This window comes from Fusarium pseudograminearum, chromosome 1, assembly GCF_000303195.2.
Source record: "Fusarium pseudograminearum CS3096 chromosome 1, whole genome shotgun sequence".
NCBI lineage: Eukaryota > Fungi > Ascomycota > Sordariomycetes > Hypocreales > Nectriaceae > Fusarium > Fusarium pseudograminearum.
This window is the reverse complement of record NC_031951.1, coordinates 9976446-9999870: the sequence shown is the minus strand read 5'-3', so window position 1 is coordinate 9999870 and position 23425 is coordinate 9976446. Positions and strand designations below refer to the sequence as shown.

Below are 23425 nucleotides of genomic sequence, written 5' to 3'. Positions count from 1 at the left end.
TATAGGACCGATTACACACTCGTAGCATGGGTATTATTATCCGGTGGTATGGATCGATTTGTGGCTGGCCAGTGTCTATCGAGATCCAGCAACGCCATGAAATAGCCCTGGCAGTCACTTGATTAGTTTAATTGTCCATCTAGACTTGGTAAGAAAGACCTTGTCGTATGTTTTTCGGACTGCAGGGACACTGTCTATCCCATGGGGTAGTGCAATTACTTCCCCGGACTTTGTATAGCTTGGCTTGGCCTGCCCAATTCTCAACACATGGTTAAATGCTTGTTAGGTGAGCTCGCCGCCAACCTAGCATCTTTATTGGACAAAACCCGAGTCTCCTTTACCTCGCTTTGCCTTCCTGTCGGCCCTTTCTATGCTTTGCCGTCGGACTCTTCCCTTCTTTCTGCTCTTCTTTAATATAATGGAATGAGGTCCTGGTGACGGATGCACGATCCGACAGGCCAGCCAGTCAGGGCTTTGTGATCATCTTGTCCCACGCTCGTTCAATATGCGGGGGAAGAATGTTTACCATCCCCAGCCTAACGGCCAGATGGGGAGTTGCCAGATTTGCGGATATATCACAGTATATTGACAGGGTTGAGGCCGTTGAAGGATGTAGTCCTGTGTAACAGACCGCTGACACGTGCGTCTGTCAGAGCCGCAAAACCACCCTTTCCCGTCATTTCGCTTCTACTAGTGATACCCAAAGAGTACAGATGTTGCCAATCACATGATCTTCGCTTCTCGTCCTTTTTTCGGAGAGTACCTGGGGCCAGAGCTAAGCACTTCTCGTTACTACATGCGACTAAGAAAGACAGTGAGTCTCGTGTGTTTAGGAAGACACTTTCGATGACTGGACAGATCTTTGTAGGGCTCTTTGTTGCTGTCAGTCTGATCTCGCGAGATGGTCTTATCAGAACATCAATTAGTAAGTGCCGTATGTATAAGCTCTGCTTTGGCAGATAATTCTAGTAGTTCCTCTCGAAACTAAGAATAGAGCACATGTTAAGCCGACTGTTGACTGAAAACGCATCGTTATACCAACTCCAACTATAACAATAAGCGCTCAGGGATTGACTGGCGTGACTTGGCGTATCGATTGGGCAAGGAGTAGCTTTGAAGTTGCTCGATGTTGTGTTGCAGGAGGAAGAAACAGCTACTGTGCGTACAGCCCGGAAGAAGCTTCTTCTATCAGTAATAGTGTATGTGTTCTTGTTGGGAAAGTTAGTCGTTAAGAAAACTTTGATTTGATATATTGAGTTTTTGATCCAGATGAATCCTTTGTTGACATTTTTTTTAGTATATTGAGAAGGCTAGGTCCCCGGCTGATAGGTCAAGATAAATAAATAGCAATAAGTGTCTCACGGGCTCTTGCGTTTGTCCAGTCTATCACATGTCAACAGACGTGTAATTCGTGGTCGCACTACGCCAGCTCTTCAAGTTTCTGAGCTAGAGTCAGGAACCCTTCATCATCCGCTGTAATCCAAAGGTCGACCCATCCCTTAGCTTGCTGATATCTATCGTCGTCTTTGCCCCAATCCTCTTCCTGTGGACGCTCGATGTACACAGTCCTCATACCACATGCTCTCGCAGCGGCGAGATCGCTGAGATGCGCGGCAACCATGGCCACTTCATTAGGCTCCAATCCCAACTCCCGCGCAGCGCCAGTGTAAACTCTTGGGTTGGGCTTGTAAGCTCCGAACTTCTCAGCTGAGAGCAAATACTGGAAGCCCAAGTTTCCAAAGTCGTTCAGATCTCTAAGTAGCGAAACGTTGCCGTTGGAGAGCGTGCTAGTCTTGTACTTCTTGCCGAGCTTTCCAAGGCCTTCCGAGGAGTCATCCCATGGGGTCAGGCGATGCCAGACTAGACTCAGCGACTCGACCTCAGAGGGGCTGTAAAGTTCGGTCAGGTCCCAGGCTACCAGTAGCTCGAGCAGGCTGTCGTAGTGGTGTTCGTCGATGGTCTTCCATGTGTGCTTCTCAGGATCAAAGCCATGAGTGAACTTCCCATATGATCTTCTCCACTGTTGCGCGAAGCGACCCCAGTCTTCTTCAGTGAGGCTTTCAATTCTGGCCTTGAAATCTGGGTCGAGATCGGAAGTTGTTTTGCGAAATGCTCGCAGTGTGAGCTCCTCGGTTACGGTTGAGCGCCAGTTGACAGTAGTGCCGAAGACGTCAAAAGTGAGGCCTTTGACCTTGGCCAGTGGTGAAATTGCTTCCGGTGACATGTTGGATTGTTATTGGCAGTGGACACTTATTGAGAGAGGCTCTTGTGCTTTTTTCTTCCAAGTTGACCAAAGTTGAGTTGTGCCAACCGTGAATTGCATCCTCAATCTCGGTCCTGATTGAATACTGTCTGCCCATTTAGTGTCACATGATGCCATCTGTTTGAGGTGACATAGCCAAAAAAGTTTGTTGAAGCTACGACAATTGTTACGGAGTAACCTTAAAATAGTGAGAAGTCATAGGCAAAATGACGGAGAATCTACTTATTTGATTGAGTTGGTGATAGCTGTGTGACTGAGACTGTTACAGGGAAGTGTAGGGTATTTCCACTCCTGGCCACCGACGTGACCTGTTCAAATGTCACTCAGAGACATAATTCGAGCAGTGAATGCAATTGATAATAATGATTTAGAGAGTGAATAAAACTATACAATGTAGAATCAGTGGCAAAATACATTCTATGACATGTGTTAGATACTACGAAATGTCACTTGAGAAAGCTCTGGGGTCCAACTCGTCGAACTTTGTCAGGACAACGTTAAGTCCTGGACTAATATTCGATATCCACCATCTCAGAAATATGTTTTTCTGCAAAAAGTACATCGGGATCACGTACTTGATACAAACTCACTGCAAGGCATAAGAGAAGAGTTCTGCTTGGGTTTCTCATTGAAACCGGGCAAACATTCACTAGATAAGAGCCAGTGATACCTTCGTCATGTAAGCCAATCGAAGAAACAGGCATTCCGGAAATACCACATGATCAGTCTATCGGAATTAGATGACCAGTTTAGTTCAGATCATACTATGTGATTGCCATGCCTCCAAATGTAGTGCCGCAATCGTGCAGGATAGGTTCCACAGCATTATCACAACGCAATGGTACCCAGCCATATGATAACTCCGAGCTGCATACTCAGGCGCTTCGCGGCATGAGTCAGTAAAGACATGATATCGATGTCTTTCAGGCATCATGCCTGCACTATATGATCGGCGTAACTTGTAGATGTTACTGAAGAAGATCCTAGACATTGTTTCTACAGTCTCAGCATAGGTCGTTGACACTGAACGCCTAGTCGATGAACGCCAGTTCACATGCAAGAGGAGGGAAAGGGATTTTTTTTGGTCGGCTATCACACAGAAGTTAGCACGGCGTTCGTTTACTCATTTTGGATCGAATAGTTTGTATCACATCGTGTGATATGAACAGTCCCTGTCATGCAACCCAAGATATAATGGCTCCAAGCGAGCTCTGGAAAAGAAAAAGGATACTACCGTCGTACAAATGGCCTCAAAACGAGAATGTATAGATTGTCGTATTAACAACAGGCACCCCGCGCCTCGTTGTTTCCCGCCTGCATTTGTAGCCTCCGGGGAATGCTCTCCGGATGGCACTGCATTCGGCTGCAGCTATGGTCTCGCATCCAAGTGCCCTGAGGCTTCAACGAGTACAGTCGCTTATCTCGTATAAGGGCCCTGCAAAGCCCGTGTGGTTCAATCGGGAGGGCAAGGCGGAAAAAGAGGTCTGTGGTTCTGCACAATTGCCAATAAGTGGCGAGGTTATCTGGTAGTTTGCGAAGAAGAAAAAACAAGATCCCGCTTGACCAATCCCCACGAAGGTACCACTTCTTGGAGACAACAAACTCCATCCAGTTTACTCAAGGTCAAGCTCAATATAGTAATAATATTGAGAGTCCAAGCACTCATGCATGTTGGCTATTCCTGTTACTATTATAACCTGGTTTCTGAGAAGTTAATCGCGATACTGAGTTATGACTACATTTAACTCGAAACAGCTTTGGAGCCACCTACGCATAATACAAGAAATAGGCGTCACGCAACACTGGCCCGGATCCATCAGATCAGAGTGGGTTGTCAGAGTGCTTTGACCTATAGATGGAGTCAACAAACTTAAACTCGAACATGCCCATATACAGTCTGGGTAATGGTGGCCGTGCGTCGTTTCATATATACAACTACTTATTGCCGTTGTTTTGTGAGTTTCAATATATGAGAACTCTGACGGAAACAGTTAGCAAAAGCAGCTTAACGAAGAAAATTGAAGACTGTCACCTTGGGAAACCATTTATTTGGATCACATATCCGAAAGATCCGAGAGAGGACCCTCGTATCATCTTCTCGCCAGCTGCTTTTCCCTTTAACCCGTATGCACACTGCAAATGCAATGCCGTTAGGCGGTTGTTAAATTCTCGGCCAAGTCACAATGACAGAAACTAGGAGCTCACGAGAGAACTAAAATTTCTATGGAGTTTGAAACTTTGGATCGGCCTTCTATCCTACATATGTCACAGTGTTGCTGAATGTTGCCACACATTGGTGTCGGAGACTGAAGTTTATTAGCAATGAGGTTCCTAAAGGTTGCCGAATATACCGAGAGAAACAAACCAACTTGCCTGTATTTTCGGACATCTTGTCATGATCACTTGCTCTGCAACGTGTGTACGATTAAGATCCCTGAAGCCGTCCGTGACAACATCCAACGGCCCTGCATGCACCTTGCTTTTTTAACGACGTGGCTTGCTGACTTATTACACAAGCCATGGAAGTCAAGTCATATAAAAGTATAAATCGAGCGAAGGTTAAACTAACACGTAATACTCAATAAGGAGTATAATGTCACTTTTCTGTGTTTGTGATCCAGCCAAGAGACACTATTTTGCTTGTGTATATGTGAGGATCGATAAGCTCCAGGTGTGAAGGAATCACTTCCTCTTGTCCTTCTCATCTGGTCAACTGAACACAACGGAGACAACAGTAGAGTAAAAAAAGGCAATGACTCTATCCTACAGTGACAGAATGTATGGCGCTCTTTAGCTGATGCTGTTAGTTAAACTCTCCATGAGGCGATGGTAAAGCCGAGTGTTTCATGTGGCACCTTAGTAGCGCATGGGCCACGAGGGGGATTTGCAGGCACGAACCATCCTATCGGCGTCATGAACCAACCTCATCGGAACTCTTGGAGGATTCATGTCTTGACGTTCAAGTGTCACTGCCGCTCCATTGACAGGACACGCGCCCTGGTTGGTCTATAAACCGTGTGGAGCTAAGAACGGAGATTACACAACTCTTCGCGGGAACACTGTTGGTGGCTCACCAACTTGGGGATTTCTCTTTGAGGTCTAAACGGGCCGCGCCTCAACTAGTAAACGGCGAACGGGGCAGGTTTGATGAACGTGGTACTTCCCAACTCCCGAGAGTGGAAATTTGTTCTCACCACCGTGCCGGTTGTTTCTATAACCCATAGGCCATCGATCGCGCGGTAAGCTAGTCATGCTTGTTTGCTGTTAGCATCAGACGCCAGCGTTTGGGCAATGAGAGAAGATAAGATCATCCCAAACGTGGATTGTGCTTCCGATTCTGCCCTTGCACACATCTGAACCATTCTCTTGATGTGGACAGGTGCCTTGTTTGGAACGCCGGCGGCCGAACGACGACGACCGGGGAGCTCGGTAGTTTGGGATTACTGGTCGATCTTTGCTCTCATAGGAATTGCATGTTTCTCACAGCTAGCCTCAATGCTGGTAACATAGCGTCGATGCCCAACGAATTGAGAGCGAGACCGATCCAAGAAAGGCACTAGACCGGTAGAAATGAACATGCGACTGGGATAAATGCATGTGAATCCTGTTTATGAACCTGTTGGTATCGATTGTTTTTGTCGTAGGTGTTTTTGGGATGGCCGGCGGTAATTTGGCAAGAAACAAACTGGCTTAGCTGTTTAGGAGCGGCGATAATCAAATTGAGTGCATACGAAGTGGACCGGAAGCGAGGTAGGGAGGGCCCTGAACAGTGTCTGGGGTACAGCTCGGTAGGAGATTGTCGCACATGCATGTGAATAGTCGAATGCTGTGCATGCATATTGTGATGACCAAGGTGCAGATAAATGCAGCAAGACGCAGGTTGAGATGCGTCTTGTGTTGTGTTGGAGGGATGGGGCCGGGGGAATAGCGAAGCTGCTAATCGCGATACCAGACGACTTCTCACCGTGTTTCAACGGAGCTGATTGAGGAGCCCTTGCTTCCGTGATTGCCATTGAGCAGGAGCAAGATTGTCTTTTCTTTCTTACATCTCGGCAATGTTATCAATGCATGGGGTTGGCTGGTTGTGTTCAGGGGCAAAACGATCGCTTGCCTCGTTTGCTTTCGCGCGTCTTTGACAGCTGAGAAAGTAACCCTGACTGTGACAGGGCCTAGGCTAATTGTGGCATACGTATGGAGTTGCATCCCCGAAATCGTAGCCTTGTTTGCCAGTTTGCCTCTAGAAAGGTGGCTCGTGCACTACTTGTCCTGTAGGCTGAAGTACCGGTACCAGAACGCTGGACCAGGCGTTAGATTCGTTAATAACAATAATAGAGCTAGCCTCGGAGCAGATTTTGTACAGCGTGGCGCCCATGTCTTTGTGTAAGCAGATGCTAATGAGATTCAATTGCTGCAGGGCAATAGGCGAAATCTTATCCATCCATTTATGTATATCTCGGCATACCGGCATGCAGGATGTAGGAAGCTGTCGGGAAAATCAACTTTATCCAGAAATGGAGAAGGTCAAGGAGAAGGATCAATTCGGCCAGGAACCCCATGTTGCTGTGCTACCGATGATCAACGACTCCATTGTGACGTTCTGGGCTTCGAGAAAGTCTGGGTGTGACTGTCGGGGATTGCACCTCGAACCATAAGACCATCAGCATAATCATCAGCACCATCAGCATCGATATCGTTGTCATCGTTGATGAGAGGAGAGAGATTACGCCTCCGGTGAGACCAACACGAGAAGCCGGAAGCTTGGAACTTCCTATTCGACGGCTCATTAACCAACCCTTGGGGATATGCAGGACCGATATTGCGGAACCACAAGGGCCCCTGGCTTATGCATTAGCCTTCCCGGGGAGCGTTCTTTAGCGCATTCCAAAAGGGGGACGGACGTTGTTGTCTCGACATTAGACTCTGCGAAAGGTTTCAATAAAGATTATCAGGCGACTGCAGAGATTTCCTGGTTCTTGGTCCGATTGCCCTGATCGATTCAAGCCTCAGGCATCAACGCTGCCAAGAACGGAATGAGTTGGGCCATCGCTCCTGCTGTTTAGGTCAGTACTAATACTGAAGTAGAGGTAGGTAGGACCTGCCAGAATGTGTGTCAATGAACCTTTTGCAAGTCATGGAAGGCCTCGGTCATCAACCCCCTCAATAACCCCTTCATCACCAACATTATCAACAACGTCTGCATCTACCACACTTTAAGCACATCCTTTGACAAATCATTTGCCTTCTCTTCATGTTGTGTTTCCAAGGATCCATTTTGTCGACCAGGATGGGTGGTCAAATGGAATTACTATGTGCCGTCAATTGCAGGCCCCGGCCTACCTAATCACTCGTTAGCTCGTCACTTCCACAGTTGATTGAATGCGACATGTCTGGCCAGTCTACTCTGTACTGGGGTGGAACTCTCACAGAGCGGCTAGACTCGATTGGATGCCCTTGGTAGGGACGGGTCGAATCGAAAGAGGCGTCGACGGTCACTATTCTACAGATATCCGTAAGACCACACGGAATGGCGCAAAGCCGGCTACAGGCGACATCAAAGCCATCCAAGTTAGTTTAAAGCTGAAAGAAAACGGCAACAAGAACTGTTGGTTGGCATTGCTCCAGTCCTACCTAATAAGACATATGCAAGTACCTACCTGGATCAGATATCAGCTCTCAGAAAACACTCACAAGCACCAGCACACTTTGGAAATGATGGGCATCTTCGGTGCCGGCGCTGTTGTCCCTCATTTAGATAGCTCACCAGTCGAGTAAGCCTCGTCGACCCTTAATCAAAGACAACCAGGTCCCTGGCCTGGCTCCACCTCCCGCCGTCTAACAAGATCACCATTCCTTTTTTCGCTCAAAGTTTGCGAGGGCCCATGTCATTGTCCCAGGCCCGTGCTGGGTTGTTTTCGCTAGAGAGACGTCCCTCGTCCGTTGGTATCTGCAAGGCTCTGCTCTATTGTTATTAGCAATTGGACTGTTCAACTGAACGCCTCGTAAGTGGATAGCTCATCAGGGACATGGTCTTCTGCGCCGCGTGGGCTCTAATCACATTTGGTCCTGGGGCAGCCCGCGTCACTACTACCTACCTCTTGAACCCTCGAGATTCTTGAGCATACCTTCATCATTCCTTATCTTTCCTTTCTCGCCATCAAGCTTCTCGCTTTTGTGTCGGTCTTTGCCTGCCATTGTTTCCGACATTTACTGCTAGTGCTGGTACTGGCTTTGATATCGGCATTCTCCTTCTTTTTATCAAGTCACTCATTGCATTTCTACTTTGTCTCCAGCCTTTTGACAGTCAGTCCTCATTGTAGTCGGTGTCATGGCATTGCGTTAGCTATAACGCTTCCATGTAAGCCGTGAGGTTGATTCAAAACGCCAGTTGTCTGCGTTCCCTCAAGTTGTAAGTCAATGCCGGTTTCAAGTCACTCCCGTTGTTGCATATTACACTTTCTGCCATAAATTGAATATGCATTGCGCATTAACCAATCACATTATCGTTTCTGCAAAGTTTAGTGAGCTAATCGATCAATGCGTGCGTAGCCATGATACGATCCATGAGCGAAACAGCGAGCTTTGTGGCATTGAGATCATTCTCTTAAGTTTGAGCCACCGACCTTTGTGACTCTTCACCCAGAACTCACAACACTGGACCTGCGTCAAGTTACGCAAGTGAACATCAAAACCTTTCCAAAGCAGTATCTTAGAACTTCACTATGGGCGTTTGGGAGACTGATGATGAGTATCTGAGTGGGCCGGCTGCTACTTCGCTGCCGACCCCTTTGGATACTCCCTACCGAACACCTTCAAGGACATCGAAAAAGTCACGGCGCTCTGTCACACCTCCAGGACCAGATTCTTCCCCTCCTCAGCTGCCGAATGACATGGGCTCCAAAAGATCCTCCCGGAATGTCACAACCGATGAAACGATTAGCATACTGGACCCTCGACGATTTACTCCCACCCTGCACGCCAACTTAGTATCGGAGATTTTGAACCTTCGTCGAGATCAGGAGGAGAAGACCCGACAGATAGAAACGCTCGAAGCAACTCTGCACGCAGCAAAAGAGGAGAAGGACACACTGAAACAGAACCTGACTGAAACGGGCAAAGAAAGCAGATCTCTCAAGCGGCAACTTTCTCTCCTCGAAGGCGGATCTTCCTCAGCGCTGGGAGAGTTGGCCCGCGAGAGGGACGATGCTGTCGAATCTGTCGCTGATACGAGAAAGCGACTGGAGACTGCACAGAAGAAGATTCGGATCCAAGAAGAGGATTCGGTCAGAGTCCACGACTTATGGGCTCAGGAGAAGGAAGGCTGGGAGAACGAACGACGGAAGTTCGAACATCGGCTTCACGTCGCAGAAAGTCGCCTACAAATCGTTCTCGATGAATTCGCCGCATATCAACAAGCCCAGTCGAAGAACGCACATGGTGGGACACACCAAGGTGCGACTCATGGCCATGATAGCGATGCCGAGGAAAGTGGCCGCGAGAACGATGTTACCAGCATAAGAACTATGAGCATGACCAATAGTGTTCGTTTTTCCATGGCAAGTGGCATGGGAGTGTTGAGAATGAACGGCAACACCTTGGCCGATGAACTGAACTTTGACGATGAGGACGAGCAAAGTGACTTTGACAATGGCCGGGAAAGCGCCATGTCAAACTACGCACCGTCTTTCCATACACGAAATCTCAGCCGAGACAGCCCTGTAAAGCGATTCCATGCTCGAAACCAGAGTTTGGAAAGCATCAAGAGGACAGGAAGTGTAACTCGCGGCCGACTTTTCATGAATGATCCCGTGCCAGAAGCCTTGGAGGATGAAGAGAACGAGACCCTCATCGTCACTGCGCCCAAAGTTTCGTATACCGACACTGGGATTCAGTACTCGCCACCACCTTCACCTAAGCTATCTCCTGTGAAACCTGCGACGCCCGAGCGTCTGACGCGTACTAAACCCTCTGAGGTCGAGTGTTCTCCTAGAGATGGCGAGATTGAGGCCAACCAACGCCGCAAGCGTGTTCATCGCCCACTCAGTTTCGAGCCTCCTGCGAGTCGTCAAGTTATGGTCTCAGCCGCTGTCCAGACGAGCGAAGAACCATTGGCACCCCCCATGACTCCCAAATCACCTACTCGTCCACCCCCACCACCTCCAGTGCAGTCTCCCGTGGTTGAAAAACCTTTGATGGTTGCGTCCTTTACGCAGACTGACAGTCCACCTGCTCCCCCATCACCAGCTGCACCCGGTCGTTTGCCATCTCCTCCCCCGCTTGCAATTCCCAGTATCAGCGTCCACCCTCCTAGCAGTCGCCCTAGCACACCCAGAGAACCTCGGTTACCTGTTCTTCACAAAGACTTTGGCTGTCAAGTCAAGTTATCTGAATCAACATCAACAGCTGAAGCAGCCGTACAAACAGAAGGCATCCAGACAGACAAGCGAATGGCCCTACTTCCTCCTCATCTTCAGCCATCTGCTATTTCCTCGCGGCCTTCCTCGCCCAACCCATCGTCTGGCATTGACGCAACAAAGAACTTTACACCTATCCCTGGCAACGTGCCGCCACGAAACCCACGTCGGTTAGATAGGCAGAGTTTCAGTGACCAGCCCTCATCTCCGATATCCCTGCCCGAGGACGATAGTTTTCATGATGTGTATCCTGGAGGCAATGACGATGGCCCCCTTTCTGGCCAACGAGCTCCAATGAGACGGCCACCTCGCTTTAGTAGCCTTTTTGCTGGGTTTGATGGCGGAAGCTCTGATGAAGCAGATGAATTTGGCGATGCTGATTTGAGTGATTTGGAGTATAGAACGGCCTTATCTGCACCTCGTCCCAAGTCTATTTCTAGCCGTTTTGGCAAGCGTAGCTCAACAGGAACAACAACAACCATTGGCACTATCCCGACATCTCCTGAGCAGATTATGGTACGTCAAGGGCCTCGAGTTACTACGGAGCTTCACCAGCCTTTCACGGTGAAATCTGGGAAAAGTTTGGAGAAGAGCCCTGCTTCCATGCCACCTAATCGAGCCAGCGTCATGCGCAAAGCAGCCATGATACAGAGTGGTATTGCCAGTCACCAGGGCCGGCCAAGAAGCCCCAGCCTGACCGACAAAACTCCTCCCCCATTCCCTATTCCCACCAGAGCTAGCTCTAGAAACGTTCCAACGAGCACAAGTGCTCCTAGTGATGGCCAGAGAAGCCCAACGCGGGGCGATTTCTTCCAGCGTCGTGGATCAGGCCGCATCTATCGGGCTGGCAGTGTACGAAAAGTCCGTTCTGCCGCTGCAATGCCCCGTCATCAACGACATCGCAAGCAAGATAGCCGATCAACTGCTCCATTGTCTCCTTCTACCGAAGCCCCTGAGAGTCCGGGTCTTCCTCCCCTGCCCAAGAACGACATTACAACTCCTCGCTCTCGTGCTCGCCATAGCGATCAGTACAGGCACCAGCACAAGCTCTCCACTAACACGGACAACACTTTCAACACCTACAATACCGGAAATACTGGAAATACTGGAAACACACTTAACACCTCCAGTACTGACCCAGCCTCCACGCAAAGCGCTGCTCAGAGCACGAGCGTGGTAGACGCTATTGCTCAGACCATGGTTGGCGAGTGGATGTTCAAGTATGTTCGCAGAAGAAAGTCTTTTGGTATGCCCGAGAGCAACGGCAAGGATGATACTGGCAACGATCGCCACAAAAGATGGGTTTGGCTCGCCCCTTATGAGCGAGCTATTCTGTGGAGTAGCAAGCAGCCAGCCTCCGGTAGCGCCCTCCTGGGCAAGGCTGGTCGAAAATGTAAGTGACTCTGGTTCTATTCATGAGTATACCACTAACGAATACAACAGTGACGATCCAATCCGTACTCGATGTCAAGGATGACAACCCTCCACCAAAAGGGGTGACATCGGTTTTCAACCGATCTATTCTAATTCTGACACCACAAAGGGCTTTGAAGTTCACAGCCGACTCTGCTGAACGACACTACATCTGGTTAACAGCATTGTCTTTCCTCGCACACTCGTCTCAAGCCGTCCCTGAAAATATCGCAACACCACCACCGGCTGTCCAAAATACACCGATGCCTGAGTTTGAAGCACCCCAACCAAAGTTGAAACGTGGTGGTATAAGAGACTCTATTCGTCTCGCCAAGGGACGCACTGTTGGTCGTGCTGCGCCACCCAGTGTTCCCAGTATTCCAAGCATCCCAAGTATGCCATCTTCACAGGTTGGAGATATGGCAAACTTCCCAACGATCGAGCCTCCTGGAGGATTTACAAGTCGAGATGATTCGATAGATGCAGCACAACCCCCATTGATACCACGCTTCCATGACCGTAACCAGGCTGCGACTCATGGTCGCAAGCGGAGCAACACAGGCGGCCATGTACCGCCACCGCTTTCTTTCCGAGGGTTCTCTGGTCCTATCACAGGTCATCAGTCAGCCAACAGCACCACTGATCATAGCATTGGTACGGCAGGTTCTTCTGATATCTACCAGTCCCACGCATCCAGTAATGGAGCTTGGGCGATGAGCCAGACAGGCTCCCAGCGAACATCGGAAACTTCATCTCATCCAGGCAACTTCTTTGACGCCATCGGTACTGTACGAATGGAGGCTTTCATCAGCCCATTGGCATTCTCTCAAATCAACAGCCATCCTAACGATCAAGACCAATTCCGACACTCACTTCGAAGGCGAAGCAAGGAACAACGAAGACGAAGGAGTCGAAGCCGACACCGAGATAGTTACAATTCTCGCAGCACCCGCACAACAAACGACGACTACTATCACGGAAGCAGAACAGCCGGAGAAGAAGACTTCTTCCGTGATGACCCTTTTAGGGGATTCTAGTATATATATTACATGATTTCACAACAGCCACGACGGCAATTATCACTTTCATTGTTTTTCTTTGTTTTCTTTCCCGATCACCTTGGATATGGAAAAGTCACAGGCGGATATTATACCCTTTTCTACACAACTACTTTGGGATGGGTTGAAGGCGGCCTCAGGGCTGACCAGCACTCGCTATGGAGTTTTAAGGTTTCTTTCTTTTACTGAAATGATGTTACAGTCATCAAAAAGTTGGGAGGATACATAGGCCCTTCCGTCATTGCTCTGGTCAGGGTTTGCCATAGCCCTGGCGAAGAAGATATTTGCCCAAGGCGAAATATGCTGCAAGGCTACATACAAGTTTGAACCCGCCCCAATGGCGACATATGGTTGAACTTGAAGAACTAAATAGTATAAATATAAATGAAGACCAGGCATGGCCTGTTTCAATACATATTCCTGTCCATTGCTGTAGACTACCTATGTTGATACAAGCTCAAGCCGTATGAAGCTGTCGGCAGAATCAACGTCATCTTTAATTTAATGAATGCCCCACTGATGAGTTTTCCCACTACCCCGCGGTTTGCAACACAGCTCTCCAATCTTCAATGCTTTCTGAATAAAGTTGTTCCTTTTTAGCCCCTCCTGACGATCAGATCAATTCCTCCAAGTTTCCAAGATTTACCCTTTCAAACCCTCAGACTTGACCGAAGCTTCAGTTACCTCTGACGATACCACGAACCCATCATGGACAACCCCGCACCCACAGAAACCCTTGAGCAGATCCAGACGCGGCACCGCCGTGAGCTAAAGGATCTGCAGGGTCGCATAACGGGAAAGAAGAAGAACGCCACCAAGAAGACCCGAAAAGGCGTCAACGATGAGTGTGCAGAGATGGAGCGCCAGCTAAGAGACAAGCAAGCCGCCGAGATCGCCGCCCTGAACCCAAGCGAGAGCAAGAACGACGATGACAACGAAGATGATGCCGCCCCCGAGGTGGAGGACAAGTCAGAGGGTAAGCTGGCCGAAGAGGCCCAGAAACTTAGCCTTTCGGAACCAGTAGAACAACAACAGCAGCCTGGGAAGAAACGCAATCGCCAGAAGGAGAGGATGGCTCGACGAGCTGCTGAGCAGGAAGCTGAAGCACAGCGCGCAGAGGAGGAGGCGTCCAACATGACAAATCATCGAGCAAAGGAGAGCGAGTATATGAAGACGACATTTGAGAAACACGGGCTGGTAGAGCAGGACATTGCACCCGATGGACACTGCTTGTTTTCGGCAGTTGCTGATCAATTGGGACAAAACGATATTCCTCTTAGCGATGGGACCACACAAGAGCCGGCTTATAAGACAGTACGACGGGTAGCTTCGAATTACATGTTGGAGCATAGAGATGATTTTGCTCCTTTCCTTGAAGAAGATCTTGAAGGCTACGCTCGCAAGATGAAGGATACCGCTGAATGGGGAGGGCAGCTCGAGCTCATGGCATTGGCACGACAGTACAAGGCAGAGATCCGAGTGGTGCAAGATGGACGCATGGAGCGTATTGGCGAGGAAGAAGGAGCCGAGTCGGGAAAGACACTATGGCTTGCATACTACAGGCACGGCTACGGTTTAGGAGAGCATTACAACTCTCTTCGGAAAGCATCATGATGAGAAGGAAAACAGAAGATCGCTTTTTTTCTTTTGTGTACAACGGCGACAAATCATATGCGACGGCTGTTTGGTATCGAGAGGTAAAGAAGAAGCTTCGGTCACCGAAAGCACTCAGTTTGGCTATCGGCTCCAGACAGAGAGGAAGTCCATAACTGCGCCTTCTGGACTCATGCCGGCCTTGTGTGTCCTTGTTGGTTTGAGGAGACTCAGTCGATGTAGGGCATCGGCCCAAGGTTTTGAGCAAGGATCCTCGTGGACAGTACCGTCGTCGTTGTATGCGATTTCTTCGCCCGGAGCTGCTAGAAGGGCTTCGTAAAGCTCAGGGGAAACGCCCCACGGGGGACCGTTGGCGGACATGGGTTTTGTCGAAGGAAACTCGAGGCAGATGAGACGACCATCATGGGAAAGCAGCTCTGTCATGCGCTTGGCCCATTTTGGCCTTGCATCTGGGGGCAGCGCGCACAGGAACTATAGAGCCAGTTAGCTTACTAGACAAGATCAGAGGCACCCAGGGTCTACAAGAGCTGGGGTCGAAGGACGCAGAATTACCGTATAATCGTAGATGAGATCAAACTTGCCGTCATCACCGGCACCCTTGGACCAATCTTGCGTGAAGAAATCGCCGGTGACCCAGTGAATCTTGCCTTTATCTAAGCCGTCGATAGGCATGTAGAGACCTTCTGATTCGGCTTGTTTTTGGTTCTTGATGGCTTCCTCTTTGGCAGCAGCGCTGTAGTCGAGACCCCAAACGTCGTAGCCCCACGAGCTCAAGAGCAGCACGTCATGACCACGGCCGCAGCCGGGTACTAGAGCGGTTTTCTTCTGGATAGCACCTGCGGCGTCTCGGAGAGGGTGTCCGCGATGGTCCTGGTGCTGAGAGGGTGGCACAAGGTCGGGTCTTTGAGCGAGGAGATCGTGAAGAGCGATGGAAGCGGTGCCGCGGTCCCAGGGTGTCAAGGCATCTTTCCAACAGCTATCCCATTTGGGACCTTGTTCCGCAAAGGGAACAGAGGAGATGCGATCCTCCAAGGGGTTTTCGGTGGCCATTGGTGTCTAGGTGAACGGTATACCGGGATTGTAGGGCGGTGAATAAATATAGAGATTAAAATTGCTCGACCTGGGTCACGAATTAGAAAGTTAGGATAGCGCACGTTATGGAGATGAGGGGGAGGGTCTCGTCGGGTCGGGCGATGGACCTACGGATGGATAGCGATCAGTTCTGATCCAATGGTGGGGTTATAATGACGAAATAGGGATGTTTGTGGGGGTTGTAAGTCGGTATATACCGTAAATTGTTTGATATTTTGTTAGACACGATAGAATAAAACTCAAGAGAGAGAGAGAGAGATCAAGGAGTATCTTGGTAGTCTGCAGTACTGGAGTAGAAATGCATGAGAGAGAAAGAAATAAATTTGATCTGGTCGCGTGCTTTTTTTGCTCAGTATTCGGAAAGAGTGACACGGACACTATCCTACCCGTACGAGCATCCGGAGTGCTTATCTAGCGCATACGCTAAGATAAACTGGCAGGCATGAACGGGGTTTGATATTCGAGAGCAACTTCCGTTTATTACCAAACGTTTACAAGGAAGGAACTGAGTTATGCTCTGTAATACGCTGTTGAAACTGGTAAAACGGTAGCCAGTTTGGCATGTGAAGCATGTGGCGGGGCTTATAAACGGTTACCTAAATAATGTCTCAGATTGAACTCTGTCTGAGTTGGTTTGACATTCCGATGACCAAAATCATGACATGACATTTATATCTTGATCACATAATCAGATCACTCACTACAATATTCAGCAAAGCACAGATCGAGAAAGGTCACAAAAAGTCACGTCTGACCTGCATCATATGCACATGTTGTGCTACGACACAAGATGCACCTTGTACAGCAGGATCTGGTCACGACACCAACTAAACACCAAAACGGCTTATCTAAACTGCTAGAAACAACCTGTCTACTCAAATAAACACACAGCCAACATAAACATACACAATACTAACATACATACACGCAATCAGCTACACCAACCAACCAACATGTATCCTGCTACCATTAGCTCGCCGCCTTACCCTCTTGTACACCTGTCGCAAACTCCTCCTTGAGCTTGTCCTTTTTATGTATTACAGCTTGGACAAGGGCGTTTAATCCCCGAGGAACCTTACCCTCCTTCGAAGCAGCATCTTCGGAATTGCCACCTCCAAGGGTCCAGAGAAAGGTGACAAATAAGTTCTCACCCTCACTTGGCGGTTGTCGAGAATCGCTAGACTCAGGCGTACCCTCTCTGGAAAATGAGACTCGAACCCTCTGTGTCAGTTTTTCAAGTTTTCCCATCGTGGTCCCCGCGAAACGACCCAGGTTTGCGGCAGTAAACCGCTCTGAGTTCTTTGAGGGCTCTGCCTCTATTGACTCGAGAGGGATATCAGCCTTGGCCTGAGGGATAGTAGTCTGCGTAGTAGTCATATCGCTAGCTTCGGCACTTTCCCTCGAATCCATTTGAATACTGGCCGGCATGTTATGTGTAGTCATAGAGCCTTGAAGCCCTTGGACAGAAATGTCGAACATGCTCTTGATTCTCCTTTCTGCCTCTTGCGACACCACCATTTCTCCGCCCTCTTTCTCGCCAGCCTTCAGCTCATAAGCTGGCAACCGAACAAAATCTTCCATAACCTTGAGCGTGGCAATGAGGACGTCGCCTGTGCGATCATGGTACCATTCCCTGTGGCTTCCGCCACAAGACTCGCACTCGGGAACTTTGAGATTGTGATTTCCAAGGAATGCATGTGCCAGCAGTTCGGCTTTATTAGCGCCAGCAAAGTCAGTCTCGGATTCATAGATGACCTTGGTATTTTTCCCATAGCAATTTCTAGGCTGATGCTGTCTCTTGACAGCATTGTACGCGGTGTATCCGATTTTGAAGACGTTTTCGTCCTTGGTGTGCTGTAAAACATATACGACGCCATGTTTCCGCTGGTTGAAAGTAGGGGGAGTGGTGAGAGCCTTTAGGATAGGCGAGCCTCTCTTCAAAGTCCCCTGTCGATACAGTCGCCCTATGCCGATACCCTCGATATTAATTGGGTGGTCGAAAGATTCATCTTCATCCTCAGGGGCTTTTCTCTGGACTGGTTAAACATCAGAAACAGTCTGTCCAGCAACTGGCTTTCTCTTTGGAATGACCGACAGCCTCTCTGATGTTCCCTGAAAAGAAACCTCATCGTCCTCTGGGATACTTTCTGCATGGGATGGTTTGCTGTCAACAGGGAACTTGTCTGAGGTCGAGCGGGCATGGCTGAGAGACAAAGTCGAGATATCTTTTGTGATTGCATTGACGGTAGAGTTGTCGTTATTTGCGATGGACGAGGGGGCCTGATCAACTGGCCCAGGTGGAGTGTCTGGTATAGAACTATCAAGGATGCAAGTCGGACCCTGGATGGGAGTTCTCACTGAGTCGGCTTCAGTGAGAGGGGTAGGAACAAGCTCGGTGTCGCTGAAGCAAGAGTGATCGAATATCTCTGAATCTGGTGTTTCTGGCTGTGACGCCTCGTTTGAATCCTCTATCAAGACTCGATTGGGCTCTTGCGTCCCAGATGAAGTCGCAGTTGGAGCATCAGCCAAGGCGGGATACAGGCGGTGTTTCTCCTTCCACTCTTGGAACAATGGCAGAACCATTTCGATGTGCTGATAACAGTGAGTGGCTCCAAGCAATTGCTCAACTCGTAAGTAAAAAATGGTCATGTCTGGACAGGTGTTCGTCTTCTCAATCTCTAACCAAAGGATCTTGGCTTCGTCCGATATACCTGTCCGCCCACGATTACAGCGGCCATTGTCTTTTTTGGGCCCACGACAATGTTTGGAATTATATTCATCTTCGGATTCCGGAAAAAAGACGATGAGGTCTCTCAGCCTTGTGAAAAGAGGATGCTCAGAGGCTTGCGAAGTAGCCATGCTGGATCAGGACAATGAAGCAAACGGCAGGGATACAATCAACTCGACTTTACGACAAGATGAGCCCGCCTCTACGGTCTATTAATCATTGAAATTCTGGTGGCTAGCAATTTCCTCCCTCAGGGGGTTGAAAAGGATCGCATGGGACTCGAAACTCAGCCTGGAGGAAGCCCCAGAGTAACATGGTGCTGGTTCGACATTGTGAGAGTTCGCAGCAAGGGCATGGTGATGGATGATATGCAGTTGGTTGTGCTTTGCAGACGGAAGGATTTCCCCGGATCAGAAGAGGAAATAAATTGTCGAGAGCTGAAGAGTGTTGAAACGCCAGGGGGCACGTGCCAAGCATCTTTACGGCTGAGAGCTCACGTCCAAGTCTACGTCTAGGTACGTCTCACAGGGCTATCACTATCCTGAGGGGGGTTGGCTGTTCTTGTGGTCAAGGGTTTCAGTTTATGTAAGATTGTGTGTTTGACAACCCACGTTTCTCAACACCATCTTGTTCTCAGAAGTAGGGTTACAGTGAGTTGCAAGATCCAGATAGACACGGAGTTGGCCGATACGTAGCACTTAGCCTTTCCGGGTGTTTTGCTGTGCCGTTGATGAGCTTTTAGGAGTGCGTGCGGGGGGGGCCTCATGTCGAGCAAGGTTAGGCTTGGGGGGAGCGATAAGGAACTTTTGTGACGGATCTCGATGTTTTCTTGTTTGCCTGGGTTATTATCTGACGATTAGAGGATTGTGATGGAGGGGGAGTTGGACTTTAATGCTGGTTATAGTAGCTTCTCCCGCCCAGTACCTGGACTACATACGAGGTGGTATCTGTACTGTAGTAGTGAGTGGCCCGGTAGTCGTGATTACCTATCTTATCTCCAACGTTTATCAGTTATCAAAGTGCGTCAACCGCGGTAGTTGAAAGCTGAATGCGTTTATACAGTGGAGTTTATTATTATTAGGTATGTATTTGATGTTCCCGAGATAGTGGGAATGGCCACGTGCATGAAAGATCTAGAATATACCTCAAGTGCCGAATAGCAGCATCTTTTACCTCGGAAGCACGACTTATCACAATCAAGGAACTGGATTTCATGTGTGTAAGTGTGTGTGACTGATTATCTCATTATAGTACTGTAACGTATCTATCTAAGTAGCCCAGCCCGGCCGTGGCATTTCGGCCTCATACCTAATAAAACATGGTCCGTCCCCGTGGTATATACGACGTTCGTCCATCCAGTCATTCATCTATGTACCAGCAATATGAATACATGGATATACAGGCATATCTTACGTCGTTGCAGAAAGTGGAGAGTGTGATTTGGGGAGGAAAGAAAACAAGAAATAACAAAAACAAAATAAGCCAATATAGGGATCATTCATGTGCCTCCATTTTTGTGCCAAAAACGCCGAAACCCCGGGTATCCGCTGATGATACCAAAAAGAGGAAGAGAGAAAAGCAAGACAAGACCCAAGAATGTCAAAAAAGCAGGATGTCAAGATGGAAGAGAAGCCAAAATGTCTTGGTATGACGACAACAACGTCCGGATGCGTCGTTGTTGGTTTGGTTGCTTGCGGAGAAAAAGCCGAGAACTGGGCGGTTCATGTCGGGAATACAATGTCGATATCCAAACATTCCCGGCCCGACAAGAACTAGAGAAGCTTGAGAAAGGAACGAAACGAACCGAGCAAGCGTTGGCTTCTCTTCGGTCGGATCAAAAGCCGAATGGGGATAAAGACATGGCCCACATGAGATGCGTGCGTTATTGTGCAGTAGTCGTAGTCGGAATAGAGCCGAGAAAAGATAACCATATCCATGTCATCTTTTTTTTTCTTGACAGGACCACTTTCTAATCGTGATGGTGATGCATGAGAAAGTGGTTGGAGGTGAGTGAGACGAGAGAGACAAAGAATGTGAATATGGTCCGTGGACGTCGTGATTGGTGAGGCGGGATAAGCCAAACATGCCACTGCTGCATATCTTTCCCCCAATCAAGGTCTCTCAAATGATTCGTCGAGTTGACTTTTGGTCGAGATAGTCGATCATCTTTTTCCTTTTCTCCTTGTTGGAGGATTGCATGGCTTTTTGATGGTGACTCTACAGGCCACAGTCTTCAAAGTCGCGGATCATGATGGCCATCTGGGCTCGCTTTGCAGCCTCGGCAATGAGTGTAAAGTCTTGAAGGAAAGGAGCGGTTGATGGGTTGTTGCCTTGGGTGGGAGCTGGTTGAGGGACCATTTGGACAGAAGGAGACTGCTGAGCCGAAGAGTTGGAGGTTGAAGGGGCATCCATTGTTGATAGTTGATAGTGATAGATAGTGACGACCAGACAATGTTGTTTGTATTGTATGAAAGCGAGTGATGCTTGTGAGTGAAAAGAGAGAGAGAAAAAAGTGTGGGAGGAAAGTTGTGGGAGTGGGAGGGAATATGTATTCGGGAGAGGGAGGTTAGGTTAGGCAGCCAAGAAACAGTGACAGCAAAGCAGAGCACAGTATCGTATGTATGGATGTATGTATATGCGGGTGTAACTTGGGTACAAGGTATTATATGTATGATGGATGGCTTATAATTAGTCTGAGCGCGTGGGGTAAAATGACGGGGGATGTCACTCTTTTTGGTTTCCTTTCCCCTTTGGTTTTGGCTTTGGGTCAGGGAAGAACAAGCTACCACACACACAAAGCTGGATGACGTTTCTGAGGGTGTTGTGTAGGTACAAGTTGGCACAAAGATGGTGACGTTGTTTGACGATCAAATCGTCTAGAATCCTTCCATCGTATTTCCTTGATGTTGTTGCTGCTGCTGCTGCTGCTTGCTGGTGTGAACGAATTCGGCTTTAGGCTGATGCCGCAACGATAGACCAGATCTTCTTTTCGTGTACATAGTATAACACGCTACAGATAAAGGGCCGAGGACAGTACAGCGGTCTCTGCTGATTACAGTAGCAGTAGTATTAGCAGACGAAATAGACGGAAACGCCGAGAGTGTGGAGGAGAGTCAAGTTGAACTGACGTTAATTTATAAAAGTGGAGGATGCCGAGTTTTGGTCTGTAGAATGAGGCCGAGACGATCCAAGTCAAGTCAGTCAATTATCATGCCACCAAGACTATCTTGGTAGTTATCACTTTTCTTTTATCCGTAAACAAAGTAAACCTCCGATGTTGCATGCAGAACAAATGTTCCTTTATCCATAACCATTTCTAGATATCTGCTTCAGACCATCATGTACTCACTCTACTGTATACCTAGCATGAGCATTCATATGCAACTACAATAATCCCTCGGGCGGGTCCAAGCATAAAAAAAAAGAAGCGCTAACGAAAACAAATAGAACATCTTTTTCTTAATCATTACTCGGCCTTATGCTTAGGAACTGGGGTTTTACTCTAAAGCTGTGGATCTGGGGTAGAAACCGATCTTGGAAGCGTGGCCCATCCATCTCTCTTTAGCTCTTCTAGTTTTTTTCTTCTCGTCTTCTTCTTTTCTCTTACTTGCTGTTTAAAGAGAGAATTATGGGAACAGCAGAGAAAAAAAAGACCCTGAAAAAGACCGAGAAATAACAAGTCTAGAGTCAAGACATGGTTAAAAAAAAAAGACGCTATTGCTGTACGTCGTTATAGATGAGCCCTATCGGGACTTCGGGCACTTTACTCCGCTTCACTCTACGCCAAGTACCTACTTCCTTTTCTTGTCTCTCTTCTCTTCACCGCTCGTCTCATCATTTATACGGATACTCGCTAGTTTCAAATCTTTATCCTTTGCCTTTATCCGTCGCGTATTTTTTAATGTTATTGGGGGTTTTATATTATTCGTACAAGCGCCCCCCAATCATTGGACCCTGCGGGGTTAATTCTGCTCTGACCACAGACAAACTTCCCCAGTGATAAGCAGGATCGTCATGAATACAAAGTCATGTTATGAGAAAAATTACTTTTTATGGTTCAATGACCCCATGTATTGTATAGAGGGGAAAGAGGTCTGATCAACAGTGTTACCTCATCCCTCTTGCAGCTTGAGATGCAGGTAGTTGACTGTGCATGTATGCAATGTGTAGGTAGGTACCTATATATGGATTATATTTAAGACAACAGATCATAATATTCTTTATCAGGAATAAACAACATGATTCCTGCAGTACAGAGTATCAATTGCTCCCCAAAACTCAAATCTGTAGCCGGTCCGTCTTGCCTATCTTTGTTTACTCCTCACAACCATGCCTACAGCACTTTATTAGTAGCGAGCCTCACTTTACTAAAAGATAAGGGTCCCTTACTCATCCTAGTAATAACAACAAAGAAAAGATCCTCGTCATGAAACTAGTTCCATGCCGGGTTCTTTCGGATTTCCTTTTTCCAAGCAACCGAGTTGGTGCGTTTTTCTTTTCCTCCGGTGGGGATCCCGAGCTATCCCCTTGTCAGAAGAAGAAAAAAAGCAAACAAAGACAAAACATCACGACATGGAGATTAGAGAGAATCTGCCCATTCTCTCTGTTACTGTTCGTGCGGCTCTTTCGGACATTGGTAACCGATTGACCATGCATGTGCAGTACCGCTTTGTCCTCTGCCTCTACCTTGCTTTTTCGGGCCTCTGATCCGTCAACATGTCTTTTCTTGTTTGCATAATTATTCGCCACCCCCAGGAACGTCGTCAGCCCAGAATCGGAAGACGTTGGAGATGAAGTGGGTTCCCCAAATTCCTATGTCTCTTTTGTTGCGGAGACTTGGGGGGGG

The 23425-nt window shown here is 48.2% G+C and overlaps 7 protein-coding genes across 7 annotated transcripts, besides 2 other annotated features; 2 read left to right on the top strand and 5 right to left on the bottom strand.

Moving 5' to 3' along the window:
* Positions 1–1420: 1420 nt before the first annotated feature.
* On the bottom strand, positions 1421–2224 carry FPSE_12067 (uncharacterized protein; the record flags this gene model as incomplete). The annotated part of the gene is made up of 1 exon (XM_009265184.1): positions 1421–2224. One exon carries the CDS (start codon positions 2222–2224, stop codon positions 1421–1423), a length of 804 nt encoding a protein of 267 aa, XP_009263459.1.
* A 4692-nt stretch (positions 2225–6916) lies between these two features.
* Positions 6917–6966: a microsatellite.
* Positions 6967–8123: 1157 nt separating this feature from the next.
* Positions 8124–8455, bottom strand: FPSE_12066 (uncharacterized protein; the record flags this gene model as incomplete). Its single annotated transcript, XM_009265183.1, has 2 exons — positions 8124–8215; positions 8356–8455. 2 exons carry the CDS (start codon positions 8453–8455, stop codon positions 8124–8126), a joined length of 192 nt encoding a protein of 63 aa, XP_009263458.1.
* A 527-nt stretch (positions 8456–8982) lies between these two features.
* Positions 8983–13124, top strand: FPSE_12065 (uncharacterized protein; the record flags this gene model as incomplete). The annotated part of the gene is made up of 2 exons (XM_009265182.1): positions 8983–12067; positions 12118–13124. The coding sequence occupies 2 exons, from the start codon at positions 8983–8985 to the stop codon at positions 13122–13124; spliced, it is 4092 nt and encodes a 1363-aa protein (XP_009263457.1).
* Positions 13125–13853: 729 nt separating this feature from the next.
* Positions 13854–14759, top strand: FPSE_12064 (uncharacterized protein; the record flags this gene model as incomplete). Its single annotated transcript, XM_009265181.1, has 1 exon — positions 13854–14759. One exon carries the CDS (start codon positions 13854–13856, stop codon positions 14757–14759), a length of 906 nt encoding a protein of 301 aa, XP_009263456.1.
* A 123-nt stretch (positions 14760–14882) lies between these two features.
* FPSE_12063 (uncharacterized protein) lies at positions 14883–15809 on the bottom strand (the record flags this gene model as incomplete). The annotated part of the gene is made up of 2 exons (XM_009265180.1): positions 14883–15230; positions 15282–15809. 2 exons carry the CDS (start codon positions 15807–15809, stop codon positions 14883–14885), a joined length of 876 nt encoding a protein of 291 aa, XP_009263455.1.
* A 1011-nt stretch (positions 15810–16820) lies between these two features.
* FPSE_12062 (uncharacterized protein) lies at positions 16821–18434 on the bottom strand (the record flags this gene model as incomplete). The annotated part of the gene is made up of 2 exons (XM_009265179.1): positions 16821–17882; positions 17943–18434. 2 exons carry the CDS (start codon positions 18432–18434, stop codon positions 16821–16823), a joined length of 1554 nt encoding a protein of 517 aa, XP_009263454.1.
* Positions 18435–20796: 2362 nt separating this feature from the next.
* Positions 20797–20991, bottom strand: FPSE_12061 (uncharacterized protein; the record flags this gene model as incomplete). The annotated part of the gene is made up of 1 exon (XM_009265178.1): positions 20797–20991. The coding sequence occupies one exon, from the start codon at positions 20989–20991 to the stop codon at positions 20797–20799; it is 195 nt and encodes a 64-aa protein (XP_009263453.1).
* A 492-nt stretch (positions 20992–21483) lies between these two features.
* Positions 21484–21508: a microsatellite.
* Positions 21509–23425: the final 1917 nt, after the last annotated feature.